Raw genomic sequence first — 25,595 nt, 5'->3', positions numbered from 1 at the left:
TAATATATAAATTTGTATTCTTTTTTTAATATATCATTTTCAACAGTAATTAAACATCCTTTGAGATCTTATTCCAATTTTTGACTTCCATCAATCCTGTCTGAAAATTTTCCAATCTAATCTCTCAGGATGCATTTATCTTCCCTATTACTCGTAACCAAGATCTCTATCTTTTTCTACTTTGTAACACTTCGTATATCTCTCCTTACAAAACTTCTAGCGTAATTTGTCGATTACAGTTGCTCTTCAAATAATTCATATACTTTTTCCAATCTTCTGTCAATCTCTGGTCCTGCAGTTTCGAATCCTTCCTGTCCTTTTGTCCAATTCTGCAGAGTCCATTAATTTCGTCTGCCATTCTTCTTTCGTCGGAATTTCATCTTGTTTCCATTTCTAGGCTCACAATACTCTTGCCGCAGTTGAATAGAAAAACAATTTGACATCTTGCCTATTAATGTCCTGACCAAGTAAAATACTTTTTTTTTGTTTTTTGTTTTAAATTGAAAAGCCTAATAGTAATGAAAGGAATGAGGATTTGTCTGGAAAACGGGCTGAAGCGTCTTTGTGAATGACATTCAAAGCCGCCTTGGAGTCACTTGAGAACATCCCCAGAGAAACAAGGAGGAGGCAGGCTTTTTCTGTCCATTTCCTGTCCATTTTGCTCGCCTGCCAGCTGGATGGGAAGTGTCAAAACGCTTTCCTCTCAGCTCTGCCACCCAGTGATTTTACCCCCAGGACTCAGGATCATCCAGAGAGGTAAATAATGTGATTTATTTCGTTTGCCGGAGAGGTAAATAATGTGATTTATTTCGTTTGCCGGAGAGGTAAATAATGTGATTTATTTCGTTTTCCAAAGTTTGCATGCTTTAATCATCGTCATCCTTGAACAAGAATAACAGCCATCAAGATTACATTGAATTGATCCACTGACTCCCTGGCAATTTGCGCTGAAATTATTCCACGCACACCCCTTACAAATCGGGGAAAATTCAGTTGAAAATGCAACTTCTCTGGGCTTCTCCAGTCTCACGATATGTTGCATTTTCAGATGAATTTTGGGGGGACCACTTCAAACATCCGCTGTGCTTTGGAGCGGTTTGCTCCTTGCAAACAGCCGAAAGTCTCTAAATTTTGAGGAGAAGCCTGATCTGCAAGGGGTGGGTGGGTGGAATAATTTTGATGGCAACTATGTGTTATTTATTGGCTTTATATACTGCTCAAGGCAGCTCGCCGAAGAAAACCAGAACACAAAACCCACAAAATACATAATAAAATATGACAAACCTAGAATCTCCCCCACCAAAAAGACCACACCCTAAATAGCTATCTGTAACATTTTTCTGCTTTTTGCTATTCCAAATCTGCCTCGCGTTTTCCTACCCTTACAGCCACGCAAGAGATCTATAAGACGGAGAAATATCAACCAATAAGAGAATAAACTGATATGATGACCAAAATTAGGGACCCAGAAGAGCAGAAACCCTTTTGCAAAGCATTTGAAAGAAATATGTAACAGTCGGGGGAACGGGCAAGTAGTAGCGAAAAGATATTCGGCATGGCTGGGAGAGGGTAAGGATATGCAGCAAGAGAAATGGGGAGACCAAAGAGGGATGGAATACAAAATAAAAAATAAAAATAGCATATACAGCAAGAGGAGGAGAAATTGGGAGACCAGGAGGGACATAGTACAGACCTATTAGATGGATGGTGGCAATCTAAACTTTTATGTATTAAAATAAAAATATAGTCTTGTCCTTTGGATCTCTCATTTTGGCATTTCTCATTTAGGCCCGTGTTGCAGACGCCTTTCTTCTGCTTCCTACAAGGGAACCCCAATGCCTATTAGTTCTGAAGGGCAGTCACAGAAAGAAGGGGGGCTGGGTGCATGGAGCCATTCCCAGCGCTTCTCGTGATTGGGATCCATAGATAGCTGGAGAGAGAACGCCAAGGATTCATATTCATAGCTGCTGAGAACGCCGAGGTTGCAGGTTCGAGAAACAGCAGCATCTTCCTGTATCGCAGCGGGTTGGTCTGGATGACCCTCAGGGTCCCTTTTCGCTTCTCCCTCTGCTTTCTCTCCGCAGATGAAGATTTGCTTCTTCCCCAGAAAGATGGCAGCAAGTGGCTTGCTGGCGCCAGGTAACCGTTTGCACAGCATCCGGCTCGCGCCTGGACTCTGGACTGTGTACGTTTCTCCCGTCTGGCTGTGTACATTTCCAACTTGGACACAGTCCAGTTTTCCACTCTGGTGGGTTGCCTAGATGAGCCAGAGCGGAAAGAGAGACGTAATTTGTGGTCAGGAGAGGATCCTTCAGAGATCCAGTCCCCCCACTAGCCTGGATTCATGGCTCCGCGTCACGCCAAGGCCAACATTCTCCAAGCCGCCACTTATAATAATAATATAATTTATTATGTATACCCTGCCCATCTGGTTGGGTTTCCCCAGCCACTCTGGGCGGCTTCCAACAAAACACTAAAATACCATAATCGATTAAACATTAAAAGCTTCCCTAAACTTCCAGAGCTCGAGCTGAAAGGGACCCCAAAGGGTCATCCATCCCAACCCACCGCTAGGCAGCCATCTCCGCTCTTCCATCCCAGACCAATGGACAGGATGCGTTGCAGGGGGTTGGGCTGGATGACCCTCAGGGTCCCAATCCAGTTCTATGCTTCTACGTTTGGACTTGCCAGGGGCAGGACTAGGTGACCCTCGGCTAGGATTCTGCGTCCGTTTCTCTGCAGTGCTGCTCTGGCTGGCCAAAGTTGCTGCCAGCTCCCCTTTCCTGCTTCCCGCTCCCGAAAACACGTCCGACCGTGGGCTGCCTGCTCCAGGGAGAACAAATTCGTCGGGAGACGTCCTGCAGTGGCACGCAGGATTCCCAGATCCCCTGGAAGACCTTGGTAAGTGTCACCTACGTAAAGGTCAAGGGACCCCTGACCATTAGGTCCAGTCACGGCCGACTCTGGGGTTGCGGCGTGCATCTTGCTTTATTGGCTGGCGTACAGCTTCCGGATATGTGGCCAGCATGACTAAGCCGCTTCTGTCAAACCAGAGCAGCGCACAGAAACGCCGTTGACCTTCCCGCCGGAGCGGGACCTATTGATCTACTTGCACTTTGACGTGCTTTCAAACTGCAGGAAAGTGTAACCTAGGGGTCCTCTTTAAGAGCCGCCCCGCTTTAAGGGGCCGGGAAGAATGCGGGAAAGGACCACAAAATATTATTAAATATCTTAATCTTGTTCTTCCCTCCCCAGGCGCATCCTAATATACATTTAGTAAATTGTTATTACAGGTATTGATAATGAGAAATAAAATAGGAGAGGCAGGCCGGGCCACCCACATTTGAACAGGCGCCAAAAACGAGGCGGGAAGGATAAATCCCCCCTTCGCGCACAGGGACCCCAGTGTCAGTGAGTTCCACAGGTGAGCCACAGAAAGAATGCTGCCAGTCCAGGGGACCATGGACTCCAAAAGGTCGAAAACAGCAGGGCAAACAGGACAAAACGCTCTCTTCCGAGCCAGGATTGCATTCTTTGGGGCAAAAGGTTCCCGTCTTGCTGGGGGTTGGTCTGGATGACCCTCAGGGTCCCTTCCAGCTTTTGGGTTCTTTCCCCCATTTTCAGAGCCTCCTGCCCAGCCGGTCATCCACAGAGAACCTTCTCCGCAAAAGCCCGGCATCCGCTTGTCCTGCTGGGTGCCGAGCGGCACAGTGGAGGCCGTCGAATGGAAAAGGGATGGGAAACCGCTCTCCAGGGGCCAAAGGGATGACCTTCTTCTCCTCCTCCTCTCCGGGATGGAGACGTCCCACTGCGGCTCGTACTCCTGCAATGCCAGCAACCGCCGGGGCTGGAAGGAGTCGCCCCAGCTGGACGTGACGCCGGGTGAGTAGACGGCAAGTGGGGAGCACAAAGTGGAAGAAGAATCCGGGCCCTCTCCTCTCCCCCGTTGCAACGTTTCGCCCTGTAGTGATCAGGTGGGATTGCTATGAGGAATTAGAACAAATCTAGAGTCAGCCATCTGGGGCAGCAAGGAAAGCATTGCGTTGACTGGGTTTCAACTGTGATAGGAATTTTATGGTCTTAGATATATGGTAATGTTCCTAAGCGTACCAACCAAGATCAGCACAGGAAGACCCTCCTGAAACCATTTTGATTCCTAAACTGAGCAAATGTTTTCTCGGCAAGCTCAAAGTGGGAAACCTCCCCATTGTCTCACAAATCCGGTCTTAAGGGCACATTTAAGATATGAATAGGGTGTGAGCCTGTTACCTGGCCCAGGAACTAAGTATCATTACAAAAACTAGCCCGGCTCCCCAGGCAATCCAATCAAGTGACCATTAAACAGGTAACCTGTCAGACGAGATAAACAATGCACTCAGATTTCTGCTGTAGACTGCCTTATCTGTGATGTAGGTATGACTAGCCAGGCTCCCCAGGAAATCCAATCAAGTAACCTACCAGACAGGAGATAAACAAGGACAGGAGAAAAACAACATTCAAAATTTCTGTTTTAGACCGCCTTTTCTGTGATGTAGGTATGATATATCTGAGGGGTGGTCTTAGGTTACACCCCTTCTGCGATGCAGGAATGATGTTTCTGGGAGTGGTATTGCCTTGCCTTGCTACACGACCATGGGATCCCTTCCCCATCAATGGGTCTATGATTCCCATCAACACTTCTCTGGCGAAAGAGGCCCAATAATTCTGCGGCTCCAGAAGCAGACCTGGTTGGAAGAGACGGGAAAGCGAAAGCAAACTCTGAATCAATCTTTCCAGGGAATGGTAGAGTTGGATGGGACCCCACTGAAAAACCTCCAATTAATGATAGGATAGATGCGGAAAGGACCCCCAGGGTCATCCAGAACAACCCCAGGCAATGTCACCATGGGCGTACCTGGGATGGGAGAGAGGAGAGAGGCATGGGTGCCCGAGCACCCACAACATTCCCATGGAGGGTCTGGGCACCCCCAAATTTCGGTGCCAGGGCCATGGCACCCAGTTGACACTTCTGGAGGGGGGAAGAGGAACATTGGAATTCCTCCCGGAGGTGCTTGATGTCTCCTCTCCCCAATGGGCTCCATCCTGCAGGGATCTCCATGATGCTGCGGGTGTCCTTCCAGCTCTCCGCCTCAGCCCTGGTGAGTGCTGCTTTCTCCGGATGGGGGATCCTCTTGCCATTGTGCCAGCCCCATAAACTCCAGATCCGTGAGTATCTTTTTTGCCTTGGGTTGGACTGGATGATCTTAGGGGTCCCACCCTTAGGTGCTACCACCCTCTTGACTCCCATCTCGCTCCCCAGGAGGGAAGGCCTGGAAGTGGCTCAGCATCTATGTCAACGGACTGACAGGCTTGGCTTCGGCCCTTGCCTTTGTGGCCCTGATCCTGTGGAGCTATGATCAAGGTGAGGCGGGAAGGGGCTTTCGGAGAAGAGGAAGAAGCTAATTTGCCGTAGTAATAATAATAATAATAATAATTTAGTATTTATACCCTGCCCATCTGGCAGGGTTTCCCCAGCCACTCGGGGCGGCTTCCAACAAAACACTAAAATACAATAACCAATTAAACATTAAAAGCTTCCCTAAACAGGGCTGCCTTCAGATGTCTTCTCAAAGTCGGGTAGTTCTTTTTCTCTTGGACATCTGGTGGGAGGGAGTTCCGCAGGGCGGGCGCCACCACCGAGAAGGCCCTCTGCCTGGTTCCCTGCAACTCGGCTTCTCACAGCGAGGGAACTGCCAGAAGGCCTTCGGAAGTGGACCCCGGCATTCGGGCTGAACAATGCGGGTGGAGACGCTCCTTCAGGTCTACTGGACCTTTGAGGCCGTTTAGGGCTTTTCTTGGATGGGACGCGGGTGGCGCTGTGGGTAAAACCTCAGTGCCAAGGACTTGTCGATCGTATGGTCGGCGGTTCAAATCCCCATGGCGGGGTGAGCTCCTGTCTTCGGTCCCAGCTCCTGCCCACCTAGCAGTTCGAAAGCACCCCTAAGTGCAAGTAGATAAATAGGTACCACTTTATAGTGGGAAGGTAAATGGCGTTTCCGTGTGCTGCGCTGGTGCTGGCTCGCCAGAGCAGCTTCGTCACGCTGGCTACGTGACCCGGAAGTGTCTTCGGACAGTGCTGGCTCCCGGCCTCTTAAGTGAGATGAGCGCACAACCCTAGAGTCGGACACGACTGGCTCGTACGGGCAGGGGTACCTTTACCTTTACCTTTCGGGCTTTCAAGGTCAGCACCAACCCTTTGAATTGTGCTCGGAAACGTACTGGGAGCCAATGTAGGTCTTTCAAGATGGCCACTCCCAGTCCCCAGTCTAGCTGCCGCATTCTGGATTAGTTGTAGTTTCCGGGTCACCTTCAAAGGAACCGCCTCGTAGAGCACATTGCAGTAGTCCAAGCGGGAGATAACCAGAGCATGCACCACTCTGGGCAGGTAGGGTCTCATCCTGCATCCCAGATGGAGCTGGTAAACAGACACAGAATGGACCTGCGCCTCCATGGACAGCTGTGAGTCCAGAATGACTCCCAGGCTGCGCACCTGGTCCTTCGGGGGCACATTTACCCCATTCAGGACCAGGGAGTCCTCCACACCCGCCCGCCTCCAGTCCCCCCAAAACAGTCCTTTTGCCTTGTCAGGATTCAACCTCATCTTGTCAGGATTCAACCTCCCCCATCTGTTAGCCTCCAACCGTCTCCAGGCACTCACACAAGACCTTCGCTGGTTCCCATTGGAAAGAGAGGTAGAGCTGGGTCTCATCCGCATAATACTGAGCTTAAAGGAATACTGGGCTTAAAGGAATGGACAGCCATAAAAAAGTCTGATTTTCCTTTGGAAGGATCTAGTAGACTAGTTGCCTTTTAGGGGGTTGGACGCAGGGGTCCTGTCCGACTGGACCGGCCCACCATCGCCCTTCCTCTCCAGGAGGACTAGGTGCCTTTTAGGGGGTTGGACACGGAGGTCCCATCTGACTGGACCGGTGCACCATCGCCCTTCCTCCCCAGGAAGACTAGGTGCCTTTTAGGAGGTTGGACGCGGGGGTCCCATCTGACTGGACTGGTGCACCATCGCCCTTCCTCCCCAGGAAGACTAGGTGCCTTTTAGGAGGTTGGACGCGGGGGTCCCATCTGACTGGACCGGTGCACCATCGCCCTTCCTCTCCAGGACTCTCGGCCGCCCTCATCCTGCCTCTGTTCCTCCTCATCTACGTTGCGATGGTCACCCTGCTGGTCGTGGGCATTGTTGCCTTCAAGATGGACATGATCCACCAGATCACCGACCCAGCAGGTTAGTCAGCGAGGCTAGGCGGCGTCCTCCACCCTCCAGAGCTTTTGGGTCTCTTCCGGGTTCTTGATTCTCGTGACGGGTTCTCAATTCCCTCCTCTTTCTTCTCCTGCAGCTCAGCGGCTGGTGGACTTCAGCACCCCGACGGGGGTGATCTTGGTCGTTGTGACGTGCAGCCTCCTCATCCGGCAGGTGGTGAAGTTGGAAGGTGAGACTGGCAAGTGGCTGAAATTTCTATGTCATTTGATGTCGTCTGAAATGTGGGGGGATTTGGCACGGATTGGCTCACAACGTAGAAAAACAAATAAAATAAATAAAAATAAAATAAAGTGAAGAATAAAATAAAATAAAATAAAAATAAAATATGGCAAATGAAATAATAATTATTATTAGTTATTCAATGGGTATACTGTCCTATACCCGCAACTCTCAAAACTATAATCACAATGATTACAATAATCAATAAAAATAACAGCAGATCACCATGCTTTTGGCCCTTGGGCAATTCAGCTTCAGGGACTACACATTCACTCTTTAAGATGCACAGACATTTCCCTTTACTTTTTAGGAAGAAAAAAGTGTGTCTTATAGAGCCAAAAATATGGTACCCTATGGAAAACGAAATAATAATTATTATTCAATGGTTAAACTGCCCTACACCCACAAGTCTCAAAACTATAATCACAATGTTTACAATAATCAATAAAAATAACAACAGATCACCACGCGCAAAATACCGCGAAACCTACAAAAGCACTAGGAGAAGCAAGGACACCCAACCTAAAATTATTGTTTTTATTAAAATTATTACTAAAAGTATTACTAAAATATTATTATTATTAATAATAATAATAATAATACCCTGCACTCATCTTCTCTCTTCCCAGCTGATTCTGCTGCCCCAAAATCCTGGTTTGGTGGGGGGAGTTTTAAAAATATCTTAAAACTTTGGCCTGGCTGTTGTTTTCTTCACAGAGCAAGGATGCGCTGCACCAGTGGACCTGACACCTGTTGTTGCAGGAACTGCTGGGATGTACTTCCTCCCCTTTGCAGCAATTGTTGCCGTCCGTAAGTAACTCCGCCATTGTAGATAGGGCAGGTTTATCCTTGCTGCGGGTTGGACTGGATGACCTTTGGGGGTCCCAGCTCTGCCATTGTATGATTCTGTGTTGAGATGACGGATTTTTCAGAGCTAGCCAACCTAACTGGAAGAGTTCATGACCAGGAGGAGGAGGAGTATCAGGAAGAGTGAATTAAATTGAATGATTACTTAGTTAAATTTAATTAAATTTAATCCAATCTTCCTGATACTTCTCCTCCTTCTGGTCGCGGACTCTTCCAGTTAGGTCTTAGTTAACTGTGTTAAGTTAAATTGACTGAAAGCAGCTTGCAGATACTTAATTGGCTTAGGATTTTATTTACGTTAAGTGATGAATTCATATGTTTAATTTCATAATGTGAAGATCTAAGGATGTTAATGTTTAAGTTGAATTTTAGAAGAACTGTGATTTGGAAAACCATTCAAAGGACATGCAATGAAATTCAACCAAGGGGAAGCGAGGACGTCACTTAACAATGTTAATCAGGGTAGTTTTCAATAAGGCTATGATTTATGTTTGTTTGTCTTATGTGTTGGTTTGTTTATAATGTTGTGAAAACCAATAAAAAAAATGGGGGGGGGAGAAGAGATTCCTGCACTGAAGCCTCCGTTTCGCCCAGTTCCTTGCTAACCTCCTCCAGCGGACCCTTTGGTTCACATCAATCAATCAATCAATCAATCAATTATTAATATGGGCCTCTAGCCACAGGTGGAACTGTATAATCGTAGAATGAGAGCTGTCAGGGACCCGACTGCAAGGCGGGAATCTCAAAGTTGTGGTTGTGTTTGCAGATTGCGCCGATATGAAGAGGAGGACAGACGAGGACCGAACCTCCAGAAGGGAAAACTGGATGAAGGTACGATTGGGTTGCCAAAAAGGATGGCCTTTTTTTGGCTGGGTGACCAAGAAGTCTCAACATGGAATCCTAGAAACAGTTGAGCTGGATGGGACCCCAACCTAGGCTTCGAAACCTCCAGTGTGGAACAGTGGTGGGCTCGTAATCTGGGAAACCGGGTTCGAGTCTCCGCTTCTCCACATGCAGCTGCTGGGTGACCTTGGGCTGGTCAACTTCTCTGAAGTCTCTCGGCCTCACTCACCTCACAGAGTGTTTGTTGTGGGAAAGAAGGGAAAGGAGATTGCAAGCTGCTTTGAGACTCCTCAAGCGGGATATCCAATCCAAACTCCTCCACTTCTCCTCCAAGGAGATATTTTAATATTTTAATGTTTTAATGTTTCAATATTTTAATGTTGTATTTTCCATCTTGTTTTTAAATTGTATTCATTCAACTTGTTTTTATGATTGCTTGTTAGCCGCCCTGAGCCCGACCTTGGCTGGGAAGGGCGGGGTAGAAATAAAAATTATTATTATTATTATTATCATTATTATTACAAGGAAGGCGATTTCACCTGGAATGTGAAATCTCATCTTGAACCCGAGTCCAAAGGGTCCCTTTCCTTTTCCTTGCTGGGGAAACCCAGCCAGATGGGTGGGGTATAAATAATAAATTATTATTAATTATTATTAATTATTATTATTATTATTATTATTATTGCAGGCCATCCAGAATGGGACCATCCAGCTCCTCTGAGACGAATTCCTGCATCTCGCCAGATCTTTTCATGCCCTCTGCAAACCAAACTCAGAGTGCCAATAAAAATATTCTACGATTCACCTCTGTCTTCTTTTTTACCTTTTTAAAACAGGCTGCTTTTATCCAACTGGGCGGGAGAAGCATCCTGTTGGCGCCTCAAAAGCACACAATGATTATTATTCTATTGAGAATATTTCGACAGAAGGAAATCAAAGGAGCATGGAAAGGGAACGGAGAAAAATAAAAGATGTCTATGATATTATTATTATTATTTATTGAATTGATAAACCACCCTATACTCAGAGGTCTCATATATGCAAACAACTATGATTCCATAGATAGTCAATCTCCTCCAACACTTCTCCAGTGAAAATAGGGACATCCTGTCACATCTCTGATATTACCCTGATGAAAATTGGGACATCCTAGTCCATCTCCAACCATTCTCCCACGAAAATAGGGACGTCCTAAAGGAAAATGGGAGCTTCCTAACACTAACCCTAACCCCAACCCCCAACTCTAACCCTAAAACCTAACCCTAACCCTGACCCCCTGACCCTGACCCCAACCCCTAACCCTCTAAACCTAACCCTCTAACCCTCACCCTCACCCCAACCCTAAACCCTAACCCCTAACCTCCTAAGCACATTCTAAAGAATCATATGATGGTGCATATATCTATATTGGAAGGGACCCCAAGGGTCATCCAGTCCAACCCACTGCAAGGCAGGAATATGCAAGAGAACAACCACCAACCTTGGTTGTGCTGTCATTGTTGCCCTATTAAATGCCACTTTTAAGGCAATTTAAACTACAGGAGCAAGTTATACCATTAAGCACACCTTGCCATCTCCTTTTGCTGACTGAGAGCAGAGGAGGTGCTGTTTACAGTCTCCCCAGGAGCATTTCAACAGTCAGAAGGCCTGAAGCCTTCGGGGTGATTGTACATATGCTAAGAACATTTATACCTCCTGAAAAAGAAAAAAAATGAGCCTACGTTAAGGGAATGCTCATGAGTGTATAAAGTGCTCTTCTTCAGAACATCTCTCTTAACATTACAAACTGCTACAAATTTCCAAAACACACACATACGTGACAGTATTTGTAAATGTAAATGATTCAACTGGCTTTTGGTTTTGGCCCCTGTTACAGGGGCTCAGCCCACTTGGTCTTGTGGCATAGGGGCTCCCAGCCTATATGTGTGTACGCGAATGTGAATAGCTGGTGACAGTCTTAAATCTTTGCTTTGCCCCTGATGTGAGCCACATTGCACAGTTGATTTTTAAGGGCTGACACCCCCCCAAAAAAACCTGTATTAAGACATTACTAAATGCTAAGGTTTCAATTTTTTGAGATACCGTGGGAAAATGCAATCTCCCTGGCCATCGAGGAATAGAGACTGTTCCTGGGAGGTTGCCAGGGTTACTGGTGTGAGGATAGGAAAAGAAACTTTTCAACCAGCTGTTTGAGCTGAAATCCACCTTTGGAGAAGGCAGTCTGCACCTCTTAAAAGGACCAGGCCTTGTGGAGGTGTAGGGACTGTGCGGTCTTACCAATTTATAGAAATAACTAGGTATTTCCCACCGTTCCCTTTACTCCTTACTACTAAGAATCTTTTCCCGTGGATGGAAGTGGACGTAGGCAGATGTACCATTCGAGATTAAGGAATAAAGCAGAGCCCATACAGGCAACCCACCTTTTGCAACTGCATGGAGATGTCTGGGAGCTGCCTTGCCTCTTTTTCTTTCCTTCCCTTTGGCTGCCACACTGCTGGGTGGATCTGGTGTTTGGTTAAAGGAGCTGTTTGATATTGTGTCAAAAGATCCCCTTTCCCCCTCTCGCCCCACAAGGCAGCAGCAGGAGGGCCCCTCTTCTCCCTCCCTTTGTCAGGCAAAACTTCCCCCTTCCTTCTCCTCTCCCTTTTTGGGAGCAGGAATTCAGCACAGCCCATAGAGACCTGAGAAATAACAGGGGGGCGGATTTTTTCCAGAAGAACTGAAAGAGGGGTCCATGTAAAAAGAGGCACCAAGCTCAAATTAACATGCAAGGAATAAGGTAACTCACAGGAAGTGAAGCTACTTTCCCATCATACAGCCTCTCCAGGAGCATTTTGACAGTCAGGAGCAGGCCTGAAGTTCTCGGGGTGATTGCACATATGCTAACAACATTTATACCTCCAGGCAAAGGACAAAACATGAGCCTACTCTGAAGGCTCATAAATGTAGAAAGTGCTTTTCTTTAGAGCACCTCTCTTAACATTGCAAGCTGCTGCAAGTGTCCAAAACTGGTGTGAAGTTGCTGGTTTGTAAATATTAATTATTCCTACTTTATTGATCTGAATTACTCAAATGGATTTTAGTGCTGGCCACTACAGCAGGGGCTGATCCCTATTTATTCTTGTGGTGTTCAATTCAGAGTATCTGTTTAAAAAATCAAACAGAAAGCAATGGAGGGTTGCCGTTAAGGCTGGGGGGAAGGGGCAAACTCGGTCTTATAGACCCAAACTGGGTTTTGGGATGCTCCATTAGACAAACCAGCCAGCTCACTGCCTATCTAATTCACTGGGCATTCAAGTATTTGCTTACAAATTAATTATCTTTTTTAATTTATGCCTTTTCCAAAACATTTACCTTAAGATGTAATGTGCAAGTGTACCACTTTTGGATGCTAATTAAACTCCGCTTGGATTATGTGGATAAATTGATAGGTGAAAGAATCGGTGCCTTGAGTAATTACCTGGTTAAAACAATGGTTCATCTGAAGAAATTAAGTTTCAACACATTGCTTTGTCACCTTTAGATAGCCTAATAAGAAAAGGAAAAATAGACAAACCTCACCAACATTGGTGAAGCCAGGAGGTGCTGCCCTACTCCAATCAAATAAATAAAAATACTTTACTGTATTTTTACTGTGCTGGTTAGGGGGGACGAGGCCAAGCCCCACTTGGGTGGGTGTGATATATCAGGAGTGGGGTTGTTTCAAAATGTTCTTAAGTGTTATATGTTAATTTGTATTTCTATTTTTTCCCCTATTACCTTCATGCCTGCAGCTGACTTTTCCTCCACCTCCTCTTCTCCATTCCTCAGGCGAAGCTTCCTCCTCTTCAGAGAAGGAATTCAGCAGAGCCCATACAGACCTAAGAAATATGAGTAGGGTTGATTATTTTCACAAGAAGGGAAAGAGGGGGTCCACATAAAAGCAGACATATAATATGTCAAGCACAGATTGCAGTGGAAGAAATAATAAAGTGGGAAAGGAGCCTCCCTTCCCTGTACGCCATCATACGACTAACTCGAAGAAACATGTTTCCCCCCGTTTATTCTTTCTGAAGCACTTTCCCAAGAATCATATAATGGTGCATATAGCTGGAAGGGACCCCAAGGGTCTTCCAGTCCAACCCGCTGCAGGTCAGGAATCTGCGAATGAACCACAAGGGGATTGCATTTCATAATAAGTGGAGGAATTAGGATCTTGAGGAGTTACCTGGTTACAAAACCACTGCTTAAAGCAGTGGTTTATCTGAACAATACATTGTTCAGATACAGTTTTCAATACACTGCTTGGTCACCCTCACAAAGGCGGCCTGAGGGGGAAAGCAATGGAGATCTGAACTCACAGCCAGTTACTCCGGAGTTGCTGTAGCCAAGGGGAGCTTCCCCGCCCCAATTGGAATAAATAAAAATACTGTACTGTTAAGGCTTAGGGGGGAAGAGGCCATGTCCCACTTGGGTGGGTGTGATTTATAATAATAAGAATAATTTAACATTTAATGATAATAATAATAATAATTTATTACTCTTTCCCAGTCACCAACAGAATATTTTTTAAAAGATAAAACATAATATACTACAAACACCCCTAACCCTTTTCTAATAACAATTATTATAATAACAATGATAACAATTTAAAAAGTAATGATAATCATAATTTATTATCCTTCCCCAGCCACTGTGCGCTCCTCCCAACAGAATATTAAAAACACAACAAAACATAATAATTACAAACTTCCCTAAGCCTTTTATAATAATTATTATTATAATAATACTAATTTTAAAATCAATGATGATAATCATTTCTAATTATTTCCCACCCACTGTGCGCGGCTCCCAACAGAACACAGTATTAAAAACACGACGAAACGCACAAGCTTCCTTCACGTAAAGGGCGTGGGAAACTCGGAGGAGAAACAGCTGAAGAGAAAACGCTGAGAAGAAAAAGCGCCAAAGGGCGGGCCCCGCCCACAACCCGACCTGTGATTGGCCAAAAGGCCGACCTATTGCTGCCGAGATTTTTTATTGTTGCTGTGGCTGCTCTGCGCGTGCGTTGAGCGAAGGGGTCCTGGGGGGGGGGGCGCCGTTTGGACGAGGGCAACGTGACTGGAAAGAGGGAAACGGGCCGGAGGGGGGAAGAAAGGGCAGGAGACGCGCCACCGCCGCCATTTTGGTCGAGGGCAGTGGGGCCTAGCCTGGCCGTTGGGTGGCGCTGGTCTCCTTCGTGAGGTGGGCGCCTCGTTGGGGGTCCCTGCGGAGAAGGAAACCGGAGGGCCCCCCCAAATCCCCTCAGGGAGGAGTCCCAACAGTGCCTGAGGGGCCTGGTTTCCCCTTGTTATTATTATTATATTATATATTATTAAATATTACAATGACAATAAATTTTATATATATATATATATATATTCTTATAGTTAAGGTTTATTATTATTATTATTATTAATGATCCTCATGATAAGCATTCTCCTTTTTCTCCTCCTCCTTGCAGCGTTTCCCTGAGTGCTGCTTCCAAGCTCCCCCAGGAGCAGCCCAGGTAGACTGCCTCTGGCCCAGGCGGCTCCGCCCAGGGAAGCCCCACAAAGTGGATTCCTGTGGCCCCCCCCCCCGGCGTCCTTTAGGGTGCAGGGACCAAAGTCCTGATTTCTGCCTCCGCCCCGCCGGCCTTTTGCCCGCCTCGCCCTGCGGGCGCTCAGATAAGTTGAGGGCGAAGTTCTGCTGGGCGCTGCTGGGAGGATGGCACGCCTGTGGGTGCTGTGGGGTGCCCTGCTGGGCTGGGGTGAGCCGGGGGGCAAAGGGAGACGGGGGCTGTGAATCCTGTCCCTCTCTCTCTTCCCTCTCTCAATTCCCAAAGTCCTGGGAATTATAGCTCTGAGCAGCGGGTTGGACTAGATGACCCTTGAGGCCCTTCCATCTCTCCCATTCTAGGATGCTCACTGTCTCTCTCACACTTCCTCTCCTTTTAATGGCACTTTCCCCCTTTTCCCCCCTAGCTGGGTCTCCATTTCCTAGCTGGGGCGCCTATGGGAACTCAAGCGCGAGCACCTGCAACTTTGCCTGCGACCGCTGGGATTGCTCTGATGAGAGCCATTGCGGTAAGTTTTGGCGTCACCAAAGGAATCGGGGAGACGTGCCTCGATTCCCCTCTTAGAGAGTGATTTAACCCATCTTGACATCCCTCAAAGCACCCTGGGAACTGTAGTTTCCTATGGAAGGAGAATATTCTGCACAGCCTTTCCAAGGAAACTCTGGGAGTTATAGCTCTGAGAGGGTCTGCTTGGGAAACTGAACAAGCTACAGTTCCCACAATGTCCCCCAAAGCACCCTGAAAACGATTGCTTGCTCTGGGCGTTGAGGGTTGTGATTCCCTTGACAGAACTACAGTTCCCAAGCCCATTTCTCTTCCCAGGGAACTCTGGGAACTGTAGCTCATGGGGGGAACAGGGGTCTCCTAACAGCAATTGGTGCTCGGAATGCTGGGAACTGTAGCTTGCTCAGAGCACCTGATTCCTTCTCCTTCCAGGCTACCGGAATGGGCTGGCACTGCCAGGTGCCGCCTTGGCCTGCGACTTTGAAGGCACCACCTGCGGCTGGGAGGACGTCAGCACATCTGGGTACCGGTGGCACCCAGGGCGGGGCGGAGGCTGGGCGCGCAGCACCGACCCCCCCTTCGACCACACGCTGGGCACCGACCAGGGTAAACGTGCTTCATTTGAAGGGAGGGGAAGCATTGCTTAGCGGTTAGAGCACTCCTTTGAACTGGCCCCAACCTCCCTTCAGGCTGGTACATGAGCACCTCAGAGCAGCGAGCCAAGCCACCTGCTGCCCCTGCCCGACTCCGCTCCCCGACCCTGAGCGACGCAGCCTCAACCTGTGAGCTCCGCGCCTGGTACAGCATGGCCGAGACAGGTAAGCTTGGGGCGCTGGCGGTCGGAAATCCAACAGGCGCAGAGCCACCTGCTCGGCCTTTTCCCCGGTGTGGTGGGGGAAATGCCGCCTGGCCCGGTTCTCATAATTGCATATCAATATTACATAATACATTTCTAAACTGCAGGATGTATTGTATCATATAATTATTATTTATTGATTTCCAGACTACTGACCAACCTGGTAGGGTCAGTGTAAAGAAATACCATCCTGATCATTCTTATCTTGACATTTACTGATGCCCTGCTTCCTGCCCCCATTGGGGACTGATAAAAACGAGAGTGGCTGAGACGAGTTGGCAATCTGCAATCCTCACCAGGGTCAGACTAGATGACCCCCGGGTCCCTCACCCCTCCGCCCTTCCCCTGCAGGACTCAACGGGAGCTTCACATTGGAGTTGAGCCATGGCGGCCACGTTGTCCCCCTGTGGCGAAGCCCCGCCTCGTCCCCTGGTGCCTGGCACCCCCTGCTGGCCTACACTGGAAGAGTCCGCGGCGCTTTCCAGGTGGGTCTTGGGCTCCTCACTCTCCCCGGCCGGCTCCTTCTCCGGAGCATGTCAAGAGCGCTGCCTCCCCCTCCGCAGGTGACCTTCTCCTCGGTGGCGAGCGTGGCGCTGGACGATGTGCAGTTCAGGAACTGTGGCCCCCAAAGTAAGGCTTTCTTTTCCGCCAACCAGATGGACTGCCTCTGGGCTTGGAGGCTCCCCATTCACCGTCCCAACATTTCCAGGTCCCCGGAGCTGCGCCCCAGACGAGCGCCCGTGCCTGCCAAGCGGCTGCGTGGCCCCTGCCCGCCATTGTGATGGCACCGAGGACTGCAGCGACGGCAGTGATGAACAGGGTTGCGGTGAGCAGTCGGGGCCGGGGGCGGGGGACGACATGGGCGCCACTGGAAGGGGGGAGGGCGGAAAAGCCACCTTGGGACCCCCCCTCACCTGCCTTTCTCCCCCAGAGACCTTCCTCTCGTGCCCCTTCGAGGAGGGCTGGTGCAGGTGGGTAGCGGATGCCAACCAGAACCTCTCCTGGGTGAGGAACTGCAGCTCCCAGGTGCCGTCGTCCCCAGCCCGTCCCACCCGCGACCACACCACCAACACGCCGGAAGGTGGGTGCTGGTTGTTAATATGTGGATGATGCCAGCAAGGCTGAATCTTTCCATAAAGAAATGATTTGAATCAAGTCTTACCAACTCGGGGCATGTGTAGAGTTCTGCACCTCCAGGAGCTCACATCTATCTTTCTGAGCTCATTTAAACGTGGGGGGGGGGGGATGATATTGACATCGATAGAGATCATTTAAACATAGAGATAATTTATAGGCAGAGATACACATAATAAATAGCTCTGTTCCATGAGCATAACTATAGGCATATATGTGTATAAATATAAATAAAATGGATGTGTGTGTGTGTATGTAAATGAAATGTGTATTTACATATGTATATGCGTTTGTATATAAATAAATAAATAAATAAATAAATAATATGGATATATGGGTATATGTGGGTATAGATACGCGTGTATAGATTTATAAATATAATTGATATATGCATATGTGTATATCTAGATGCAATGTATGTGTCTTTATAGATGACATAGAATCATAGAATTCCAGAACTGCAGGGTTGGAAGGGACCCTTCAGGTCATCTAGGCAGGAATCTTTTGCCCAAATTGGGGCTCGAACCCACGACCCTGAGATTAAGAGGAGAAAACCAGCCAGATGGGCAGGGTATAATAATAATAATAGTAGTAGTAGTAGTAGTAGTAATAATGGCAGAGTCTATTAATGGTAGACTCTGGTACTCTACCAACTGAGCTTTACATATATTTATAGATCTTGTGATTGTATAACAGAGCTTTACAAACTTTTTACGTTGGGGTCACAGCGACAAATAAATCTTGATCTTGGGGTGGCATCTCGCTGGCCGTGCCTCAGCTCCCTCTTTCGCTCTCCTCTCTCACAGGGCACTTCATCTACATGGCCGGCGCCCAGCCGGGCCGAGCTGAGCTGCTCAGCCCCACGCTGGTGGTGAACGGGTCCTGCCATGTGAGTCCCTTATAATCATTATCATCATAATCATTTACAATTTATTATTTGCGAAAATAGGGGAGGAGGTTATTATAATAGTTTAGTATTTGTTTTCTATGGAAATATGGGCCAATATTCATTATTGAATATGAAGAATATCGGCCGCCCCTGTACTGGCGAACGGCTCGGACCTCGGCTCTAGCGCTACGTTTCCCTTCCAGCTGGTGCTCTATGCCCACCTGCATGGGTCGGACGCCAACCGCCTGAACGTCTACTCCAAGACGGAGTCGAAGAGGGAGCTGATCCTCAGCCGTGCCGGCGACCTGGGCGACTTCTGGTTCCGCCAGGAAGCCACTTTCAACGGCACCGAGGACTTCCAGGTATCCCCAATCCCTGTAAAGGCAGAGGAGCAGTGCTGGTGCCAGGAATTTGGCAGCCCTGCCCTGACTTCAGGGTTCGACATTCACCAGGCATTTTTGGCGCCAGGTTGGCCACATCTTCCTTTGGCAGGGCCCTTAAGCAGAAGGGCTTATTTCAAAAAAATGGGACCCCAGCGGTCATGTAGTCCAACCTGCTCCAAGGCAGCCATCTTGGCTCAAACTCTCCAAGCTCTTCTTCCGAACTTCCTAAGAAGGAGAGGCTTCTTATTGCCCCTTTTTCTCCTCCCTTCTTCCCTACAATAACCTTGCCAGCAACACCCCCCCAACCCTTGCCAGGTAGGCTCAGAGGAGGCGACAGACTCCAGGGTCTCCTTCCTCACTGAGTGAGGATTCAAACCCGGATCTCGGACACTAAGGACTGTGCCACACTGCTTTCCCAGAGCACTTCTGCAATATTATAGTCAGCAAATAAATAGGGGGAATAAAGAAATATAGTCAAGTCAGTAAATAAATAAATAGGGGAAATAAAGAAATATAGTCTTTTCCTGGGCTTTACTCTGGATGTTTTAATGCCAACTGCTTGGAAGTCTTTTCTTTCAAAGTGGTACAGAAAGGAAATGGAGAACGCTCATAATAAGTAAAAAAAGAAAAGGGTTTCTCTCAGACTCGCTCCCTCCTTCCAGATTGTCCTTGAGGGCATCATCGGGAAGGATCCCCGAAGCAGCATCGCTCTGGATGACCTGATCCTGTCTCCCGGTTGCATCCAGCAAAGTGGTGAGGGGAAAAGGCGTTGAAAGAAGGCTCCGGTTCTCTTGAGGGCAATTCTTTCTCCCAAAATATTTCACATGGGTCATATCTGCATGTGTGCACATGAATGTGTAACGACTCTGAAAATTCATAATTCCAAAAAGGACCTTAATCTGCTTGTCAATATTAAGAAGATGCCAGCAAGGCTGAATCTTTCTGTAAAAACTGGTTTAAATCAAGTCTGACTGACTTGGGATTTAAATGGTGGTTTCAATTGTCATTTCAATTGATTTCATTTCAATTAAATCCACCCTGCTCTGGAAATTTATTATTCCAAAAAGGAAACCTTCTTCTGGTTGTTGATATTAAGATACCAGCAAGGTTGAATCTTTTTGTAACAAAAATGACCTATGGGAATGGGACCCCCAGGGTCATCCAATCCAACCCCACCTTTTGGGCTGCAACCGATGAAGAGTCCCGGACATTGGCGCCCCCTTCCCTCCTCATCCAGGCCTGCTCTCCGCTCCCCGCACCGAGCAACCACCCGGACCGGTGCCCTGCAAGGACGACCAGTTTGCCTGTGACAGTGGGGCACGCTGCCTTGGCAGCGAGCAAGTGTGTGACTTCAAGGCCGACTGCGACGACAACACCGACGAGAGCCAGTGTGGTGAGCATCTGCCGTGGGCCTCCGCTAACCCACGGAACTGCCTGCCACAGGAGTCTCTTGTGACACGGAAAGCAGATTCCCTGCTGGGCCTGAGCCCACCCAGGGGTGGCACCTGGGCACCCTAAAATCTGCTTTGGTCATCACAAAATGATAGCTGGAGTCATCTAGCCCAGCCCCGATCCCAGCAGCCCCTGTCCTTTCCTAGGAGCCAGCAATTTCACCCATGGCATGGGCGGCTGGGCGGACGTCAGCGTGGGCCGGATCCAGTGGGTCAGCGCGGGGCCGGATCATGCGTCGCCCGGACTGGGCCTGGGCCAGGCTCCGGGGCAGATGCTCTCCCTGGCCAGGGCCACCACACCGCTCCTGGGGCCTTCCAGCTGGGCCTGCACCGTGGAGCTGCAGTTCAACACCGGCCCTCAAGGTAGGTGCAGCCGGGGGGAAATTCATGGAGAACCAGATCCATTTTCCATGTAAACGCGCAGGAGCTGCGACATGCAGGCAGACGCATGCAAATTATTATTATTATTATTTACTACCATCATTGACTATTATTTACAGAAATATTGGAGCAGATTTTGTGATTTAATTTGGATTTTTAAAACAAAGTGCTTTGGGAGGAAAAATCTTTCTCAAGATTTCCTCTTTAAGTGACATCAGAGTCCAAAGGCTATTCCCCGGGAAATAAGGATTCATTTTAAGTTCTTCACGTGTGCTAAAACTCAGTAAAAATAATCCTGATTGTTTAACCACATCAGTCCCGCTCTTTTCCCAGGGCTCCTGGCTCTGGCTGTCACCGACGCAGCGCCGGGCCGGTGGTTGTGGCACGCCCAGGGCAATGGCACCGCCTCCTGGCAGCACGCCACCGTGGCCCTGGGTGCGAGAGAACGGCCTTTCCAGGTGAGCCAGCAGCTCCCCCACCCCCCACCCCACCTGAGGTGGGTGACAGCGGGTTGGGCTGGATGACCCCTGAGGTTCCTTTATCTCTGTCTCCCCGAAGCTGGAGCTCCTGGCGACGGAGGAGGATCTTGCCCTGGCCATCGAGAGCGTGGCCTTTCTGGACTGCGGTGCTTCTCTCTCGCGCCCCTCAGGTATGTCACCATCGGAGGGCGCTGATTCCCCTCCGCCTGTTAGAATCATTCTTCAATATTTTCCCAATTTGGGGCCGCTATTGTGTGTGTGTGTTCTTCCCCCTGACGGTCTCTCTCTCTCTCTCTCTTCCTCCCCCGCAGGGCTGTCGTGCAACTTTGAGAGCAACCTGTGTGGATGGTTTGCTGAGCCGGGCGACGGGTTTGAGTGGCGCCTCCACATTGGCCAGGACCACACGACGGGCAGAGGTAGGAAGATTTGAACCCAAGACCTTCCCTTTCAGAAAGCTGCTTGTGTTTCCAGTCCTCCTGCGCTGGTTTGGCAAGGAGCAAAGGTTTGCCGTCGAAATTATTCCACTCCCATGGCCAAATCGGGTGGAATTATGCTGAAAATGTCACTATAAGTTGCTATATAAGTTTTAAGCTGAATCTGGAGAAACGGCTTGCAGCTTTTGCGGGATCTTCTCCTTGCAAAAGAGCAGGAAGCCTGCCAATTTTGAGAACAAACCTGATTTGCGGTGGGGGTGGAATAATTTCAATTGCAATTTGTGCACCCAAAGCAGCTCACAGCTCCTGGGGCAAACCTTGACACATCCCAAAAGAGATTTCTTTTTTGAAATTGAAATGGTTGTTGTGATTAATTTGATATTATGCTGCTGTTACTGGTTTAAGGTTTGGATGAAAGATGCCCCCTCAAATGTGCTCTTATGTTCCAGTTCCATATGGGCGGGGTATGAATAATATATTATTATTATTATTATTATTATTATTATGCGGTTGGATATAAATCACATAAATAGTAATTGTAATAGTAATAACTGCCCGTCTCCAAATCACACAGTCGGGTTCGTAGGCTCAACCAAATGACTTAAACCATTCCTAGCAGTTTGCCAAGAATTTCTAGATGGCTCGAAAAACCTCATTTTGGAAATAAAACAAAAAAATCAATCATTGATCCAGTTTTAGTCCCACAAACTATCCCTTGTCGGGGAGTTCCAAAGGAGGCAGCTGCTCTCTGAAATGGAGCTTAGAGGGCAAGTCTCAGGGGGCAAGCAGGTGGATTTTGAGGGCAAGCTGAGCCTTGGTGCAAATTCGAACCCAGGACCTGACCCTGTTGCCCCACAGGTTCTTTCCTCTCGGCGGACCCTGCGGCACCCGGATCCCGCGGCCGGCGGGCGAGGCTGATCTCTGCCCCCCAAGCTTCGCTGACACTTTCCAACGCCTGCCTCTCCTTCTGGTACCGCCTGGAGGGGCCCCAGATTGGTAAGGGCGGCTCTCAAGTGGCAGGCAGTTCCCCAGATGGTGCAGGTTTGAGAGCAAGATGCTGGGAAGGCCCAGGACGCAAGGAGGTGCCAGCCTGACAATCAAGTGGCAGGGAGTTCCAATGGAGGAGTTCCCAAGATGGCAAGTGCTGCAAGTCCATCCAGGAGGGAGGAGGCTATGCAGTCAGCTGGCATGCAGGCCGAGATTTCCAAAGGGAGTTTTCGTCATGGAAGAGGGAGGGACTCAAGGCTGCAGCTTCAGGTTTAACTTTTTTTGTTTAACTTTTTTTTTCCTTTTGTAGTGTTTAAACTGTTGGGAAAGTAATAAATATTATTTTTTTAAAAAACAAAAACAAATCTGCAGCTTCAGCTCTAGCAAGGAATTTCAGCGGAGGGAGGGATGCCCTCGAAGGAGTGGCGTCGCCGGAGACTTTTCAGATGAGAATAGTGAAATTTTTATATACCATCCTATACCCCAAAGTCTCAGGGAGGTTCACAGACAAATGAACAAATATTAATTCGTTATTGAGAAATAGTATTTCTTATTGCTTATTATCATTTTTATATTATATTTTTATATTATTTATATTGTATTTATAAAAAAAAATTATGAAATTCTTATATTATCATATAAAAGAATGATAAAGATAAATAATGGTAAAAAGTACTATTTCTCAATAACTAATATTGGTGACAAGTTATAATCCAGAAAAATTAAGAACACCGGTTGATGGTATTAAATGACGAGTGGTAATGAGCCACGATGATGATGATGTATTTATACCCCGCCTATCTGGGCAGCTTCCAACCAGATATGAAAAACAATACAGCATAAATAACAATCAGCAAGAATCCTTTAAAAATAAATAATAGCTTAATGGTTATAGCAGTTAAGAAAAGGAAATACAGTAGTAAGAATAATGAACAAAGATAAAAACACATAGCGGTTGGGGAAAAGGATGAGATGATGATGATGATGATGATGATGATATAATAGCAATTAATGGAGCCCCTCCCCCCTCTTTCCCAGGCACCTTCAACCTGCTAGTGAAATCCACCGGTGCCGCAGAGGAAGTTCTGTGGACCCGGGCGGGGAGTCAGGGCGCCGCTTGGCGCCGTGCCTCAGCCACAATTCCCCAGCATCTGCTGCCCGGCTTCCAGGTGAGGTCGTGGGATCGAATCCAGCCTAGAATAAGAACAAGCAGAATCATCGTGAATAACAGCACCGGAAACTATTTTCTTTCCATTCCAGGTGATCTTTGAGCTGCTCCGCGACGGCTTCGTGGGAACCGTGGCACTGGACGACGTCGCACTGGCGCCCGGCCCCTGCGCCGCCCCCCTCCGCTGCAGTTTTGAGGAGCCCGGCGCCTGCAATGTTTCGGGAGGAGGGTGGGTGCGGCGGCAGGGCAGCGGCACCTCAGGGCAAGGACCACCCCATGACCGCACCCTTGGCACGTCGGAGGGTGAGTGGCGCCAGGGTCAGGCTGGATGACCACCGGGGTCCCAATATGGAAGGAGACCCCAACTGGAACTCACCGCTTCCCTCCCCAGGACACTACATGGTTGCCGACACCAGCGCCCTGGCAGCGGGAGAAGCGGCGCCGCTGCAGACGGGAATGTACCTTCCGCTGGGGGGCACCCACTGTGTCGGATTCTGGTACTACCTGAGCACTGGAGACGCAGGTAAAAGCTTGGGGTGGGATGGATGACCCACCAGGCTCCCGCCCTGCTAGAAAGCTTGATGACTCCACCAAGGCACTCTCTCGCCAGGCTCTCTGCGCGCCTCCGTGGAGGAAGAGGGCGGGAGGCAGGCCGAGGTGCTGGCAGCGGATTCAAGGCGGCACGGGAGCTGGCGCTACGCAAATTTCACGGCGGAAGTTAGCGGCAAGTGGCGGGTGAGCGCCAAAGGGGAGCGTCGGGTTGGGGAAATGGTGCTGGGTTTGAGTTTGTGGCAGCATGCGGACCCCCCTCTCTCTGGCGCAGGTGGCTTTTGCGGCAGAAGGTGATGGAGGGGCTGTGCCGTCGTATGTGGCACTCGACGACCTTGAGGTGTCACCGGGGAGCTGCCTCGGCGCTGGTAAGTCTTGGGAGTTGTAGCACCACATGACCAAAGGGTTCGGGGTGCAGAATATTGCCAGGGAATTGACTGCTCTGGCTTCTCTCCGCTCAGGCTCATGCGATTTTGAATCCGGCACCTGTGGCTGGAGGAAGCCCTACGGTGATTGGCGGAGCTGGGATTGGGCTGGGGCGGGCACGGACGGTGAGTCTCGCACGCGGTACCCCCAAGCGTCTGGGGCGGGAGGCTTACGACTTACGACCCTGCAAGGTGGGCTGAGGGGATCGGAATGAATCGTCGCAATAATGGTTTGCTCTGAGCCGGGTCCGGGTGCGAGTAATCGGACTTCTCTCCCGATTATTATTTTCATTTCTCTCTAGGGCGCCACATCTCCGTCCAGGTGGGCGCAGGACACCACGCCGCCCGCCTCACCAGCGAGACCCTTGAAGGCACCGGCTGCTTCCACTTCCGCTACCGCATGGCCTTCCAGGGGAAAAGTGGTGAGTCAGGTTTTACTTGGGCCGGTGGAACTCCCTGATGCGGGAAGGGAATTATTGCGGAGCCTTTGGCACCCGAACCCACTGCCCACATGACTCCGCCTTCCTTTCCCTCCCCAGCAGGTAATGCTGAGCTCCGGGTGCTCCTGTCCAGCCCGCAGGGGGAGCGTGTGGTCTGGCGGGCAGCCAGCCATCAAGGTTGGGCCTGGCGGGAGGAGCGGCTTCTCATTGACAGCGGTGGTGAGTTCCAGGTAAGCCATCTCAGAAAGTTTGGTGCCTTTGAAACTGCCTGCCACTGGTGTTCCTATGATAATTAAACTTCCTTATATTATTCCTATTAAACTCTTATAAATGTGACGGCCTTTGTCCACCTTTGGGACTGCCTGCCACTGGATGCCCTATAAAGACGTGGGGCTTTTCGGTTCGAAAAAGAGAATCCCGATTACCCCTTTGGGACTTCTTGCCACGGCACCATGAAACTTTGGGACTCCCTGCCACTTTGGAACGCCTCTGGCATGAGACGTTCAGCAGGTGGCAGATTCGAATTCCTTCCTGGCAGGAGGCACTGCTGGTTTGAACCCATGTCTCGCAGGTGGTGCTGGAAGTGGGCGCTGGCGATTGGTCCGGCACGGGCACCATTGCGGTGGACGACATAGCATACGTGGCAGGAGGCGGGTGCGAGGAGCGGCGCCAGGAGAGCGGTGGTGAAGGTGAGGG

The 25,595-nt window shown here is 49.0% G+C and overlaps 3 protein-coding genes and 1 long non-coding RNA gene across 15 annotated transcripts in view; 2 read left to right on the top strand and 2 right to left on the bottom strand.

Annotated features, from left to right (window-relative positions):
• Window positions 1-64: 64 nt before the first annotated feature.
• LOC309368752 (uncharacterized protein) lies at window positions 65-10,041 on the top strand. 4 transcript variants are annotated; one of them, XM_081909058.1, is made up of 11 exons: window positions 663-756; window positions 2,085-2,139; window positions 2,743-2,901; window positions 3,625-3,882; window positions 5,089-5,205; window positions 5,300-5,401; window positions 7,154-7,276; window positions 7,389-7,481; window positions 8,249-8,341; window positions 9,165-9,229; window positions 9,930-10,041. In XM_081909058.1, the coding sequence occupies exons 2-11, from the start codon at window positions 2,085-2,087 to the stop codon at window positions 9,960-9,962; spliced, it is 1,098 nt and encodes a 365-aa protein (XP_081765184.1). In that variant the 5' UTR covers window positions 663-756; the 3' UTR covers window positions 9,963-10,041. The 4 variants fall into 4 exon arrangements, with proteins under 4 accessions (XP_081765183.1, XP_081765186.1, XP_081765184.1 ...); XM_081909059.1 differs by lacking the exon at window positions 663-756 and adding an exon at window positions 1,899-1,988; XM_081909057.1 differs by lacking the exon at window positions 2,085-2,139 and having other exon boundaries at window positions 65-756.
• A 1,668-nt stretch (window positions 10,042-11,709) lies between these two features.
• LOC309368754 lies at window positions 11,710-14,313 on the bottom strand. The gene is made up of 3 exons (XR_014167919.1): window positions 14,110-14,313; window positions 13,001-13,101; window positions 11,710-11,732 (listed from the first exon to the last, which is right to left on the bottom strand). It is a non-coding gene; the product is annotated as an uncharacterized lncRNA (long non-coding RNA).
• Window positions 14,314-14,323: 10 nt separating this feature from the next.
• LOC309368751 (apical endosomal glycoprotein-like) overlaps window positions 14,324-25,595 on the top strand; it is an 11,934-nt gene continuing 662 nt past the window's right edge. The window contains exons 1-26 of one of the 9 annotated variants that reach the window (XM_081909050.1): window positions 14,811-15,011; window positions 15,226-15,327; window positions 15,756-15,929; window positions 16,013-16,141; window positions 16,531-16,664; window positions 16,743-16,809; window positions 16,889-17,005; window positions 17,111-17,260; window positions 18,120-18,202; window positions 18,406-18,564; window positions 19,248-19,338; window positions 19,823-19,978; window positions 20,184-20,399; window positions 20,751-20,875; window positions 20,976-21,066; window positions 21,208-21,312; window positions 22,189-22,326; window positions 23,356-23,486; window positions 23,578-23,788; window positions 23,877-24,008; window positions 24,096-24,220; window positions 24,309-24,402; window positions 24,496-24,651; window positions 24,762-24,881; window positions 24,999-25,129; window positions 25,471-25,588. In XM_081909050.1, coding sequence (XP_081765176.1) covers window positions 14,969-15,011; window positions 15,226-15,327; window positions 15,756-15,929; window positions 16,013-16,141; window positions 16,531-16,664; window positions 16,743-16,809; window positions 16,889-17,005; window positions 17,111-17,260; window positions 18,120-18,202; window positions 18,406-18,564; window positions 19,248-19,338; window positions 19,823-19,978; window positions 20,184-20,399; window positions 20,751-20,875; window positions 20,976-21,066; window positions 21,208-21,312; window positions 22,189-22,326; window positions 23,356-23,486; window positions 23,578-23,788; window positions 23,877-24,008; window positions 24,096-24,220; window positions 24,309-24,402; window positions 24,496-24,651; window positions 24,762-24,881; window positions 24,999-25,129; window positions 25,471-25,588 — 3,298 coding nt within the window. In that variant the 5' untranslated portion in view covers window positions 14,811-14,968. Of the gene's footprint in view, window positions 14,465-14,808; window positions 15,328-15,755; window positions 15,930-16,012; window positions 16,142-16,530; window positions 16,665-16,742; window positions 16,810-16,888; window positions 17,006-17,110; window positions 17,261-18,119; window positions 18,203-18,405; window positions 18,565-19,247; window positions 19,339-19,822; window positions 19,979-20,183; window positions 20,400-20,750; window positions 20,876-20,975; window positions 21,067-21,207; window positions 21,313-22,188; window positions 22,327-23,355; window positions 23,487-23,577; window positions 23,789-23,876; window positions 24,009-24,095; window positions 24,221-24,308; window positions 24,403-24,495; window positions 24,652-24,761; window positions 24,882-24,998; window positions 25,130-25,470; window positions 25,589-25,595 lie in introns of those variants that run through there. The other 8 variants (XM_081909056.1, XM_081909053.1, XM_081909049.1 and 5 more) reach the window with 8 other exon arrangements.
• The window catches only part of LOC309368753 (uncharacterized protein), a 26,303-nt gene continuing 24,130 nt past the window's right edge, over window positions 23,423-25,595 (bottom strand). Inside the window, exon 4 of the mRNA XM_081909061.1 lies at window positions 23,423-23,511. The gene's annotated coding sequence lies outside the window, so the exon portion shown is untranslated. The remainder of the gene's footprint in view (window positions 23,512-25,595) is intronic.

Source organism: Podarcis melisellensis (assembly GCF_964234715.1).
Source record: "Podarcis melisellensis genome assembly, chromosome: 4".
NCBI classification, from domain to species: Eukaryota; Metazoa; Chordata; class Lepidosauria; order Squamata; family Lacertidae; genus Podarcis; species Podarcis melisellensis.
The sequence above is the reverse complement of the archived record's forward strand: the minus strand, read 5'-3'. Positions and strand labels throughout refer to the sequence as shown.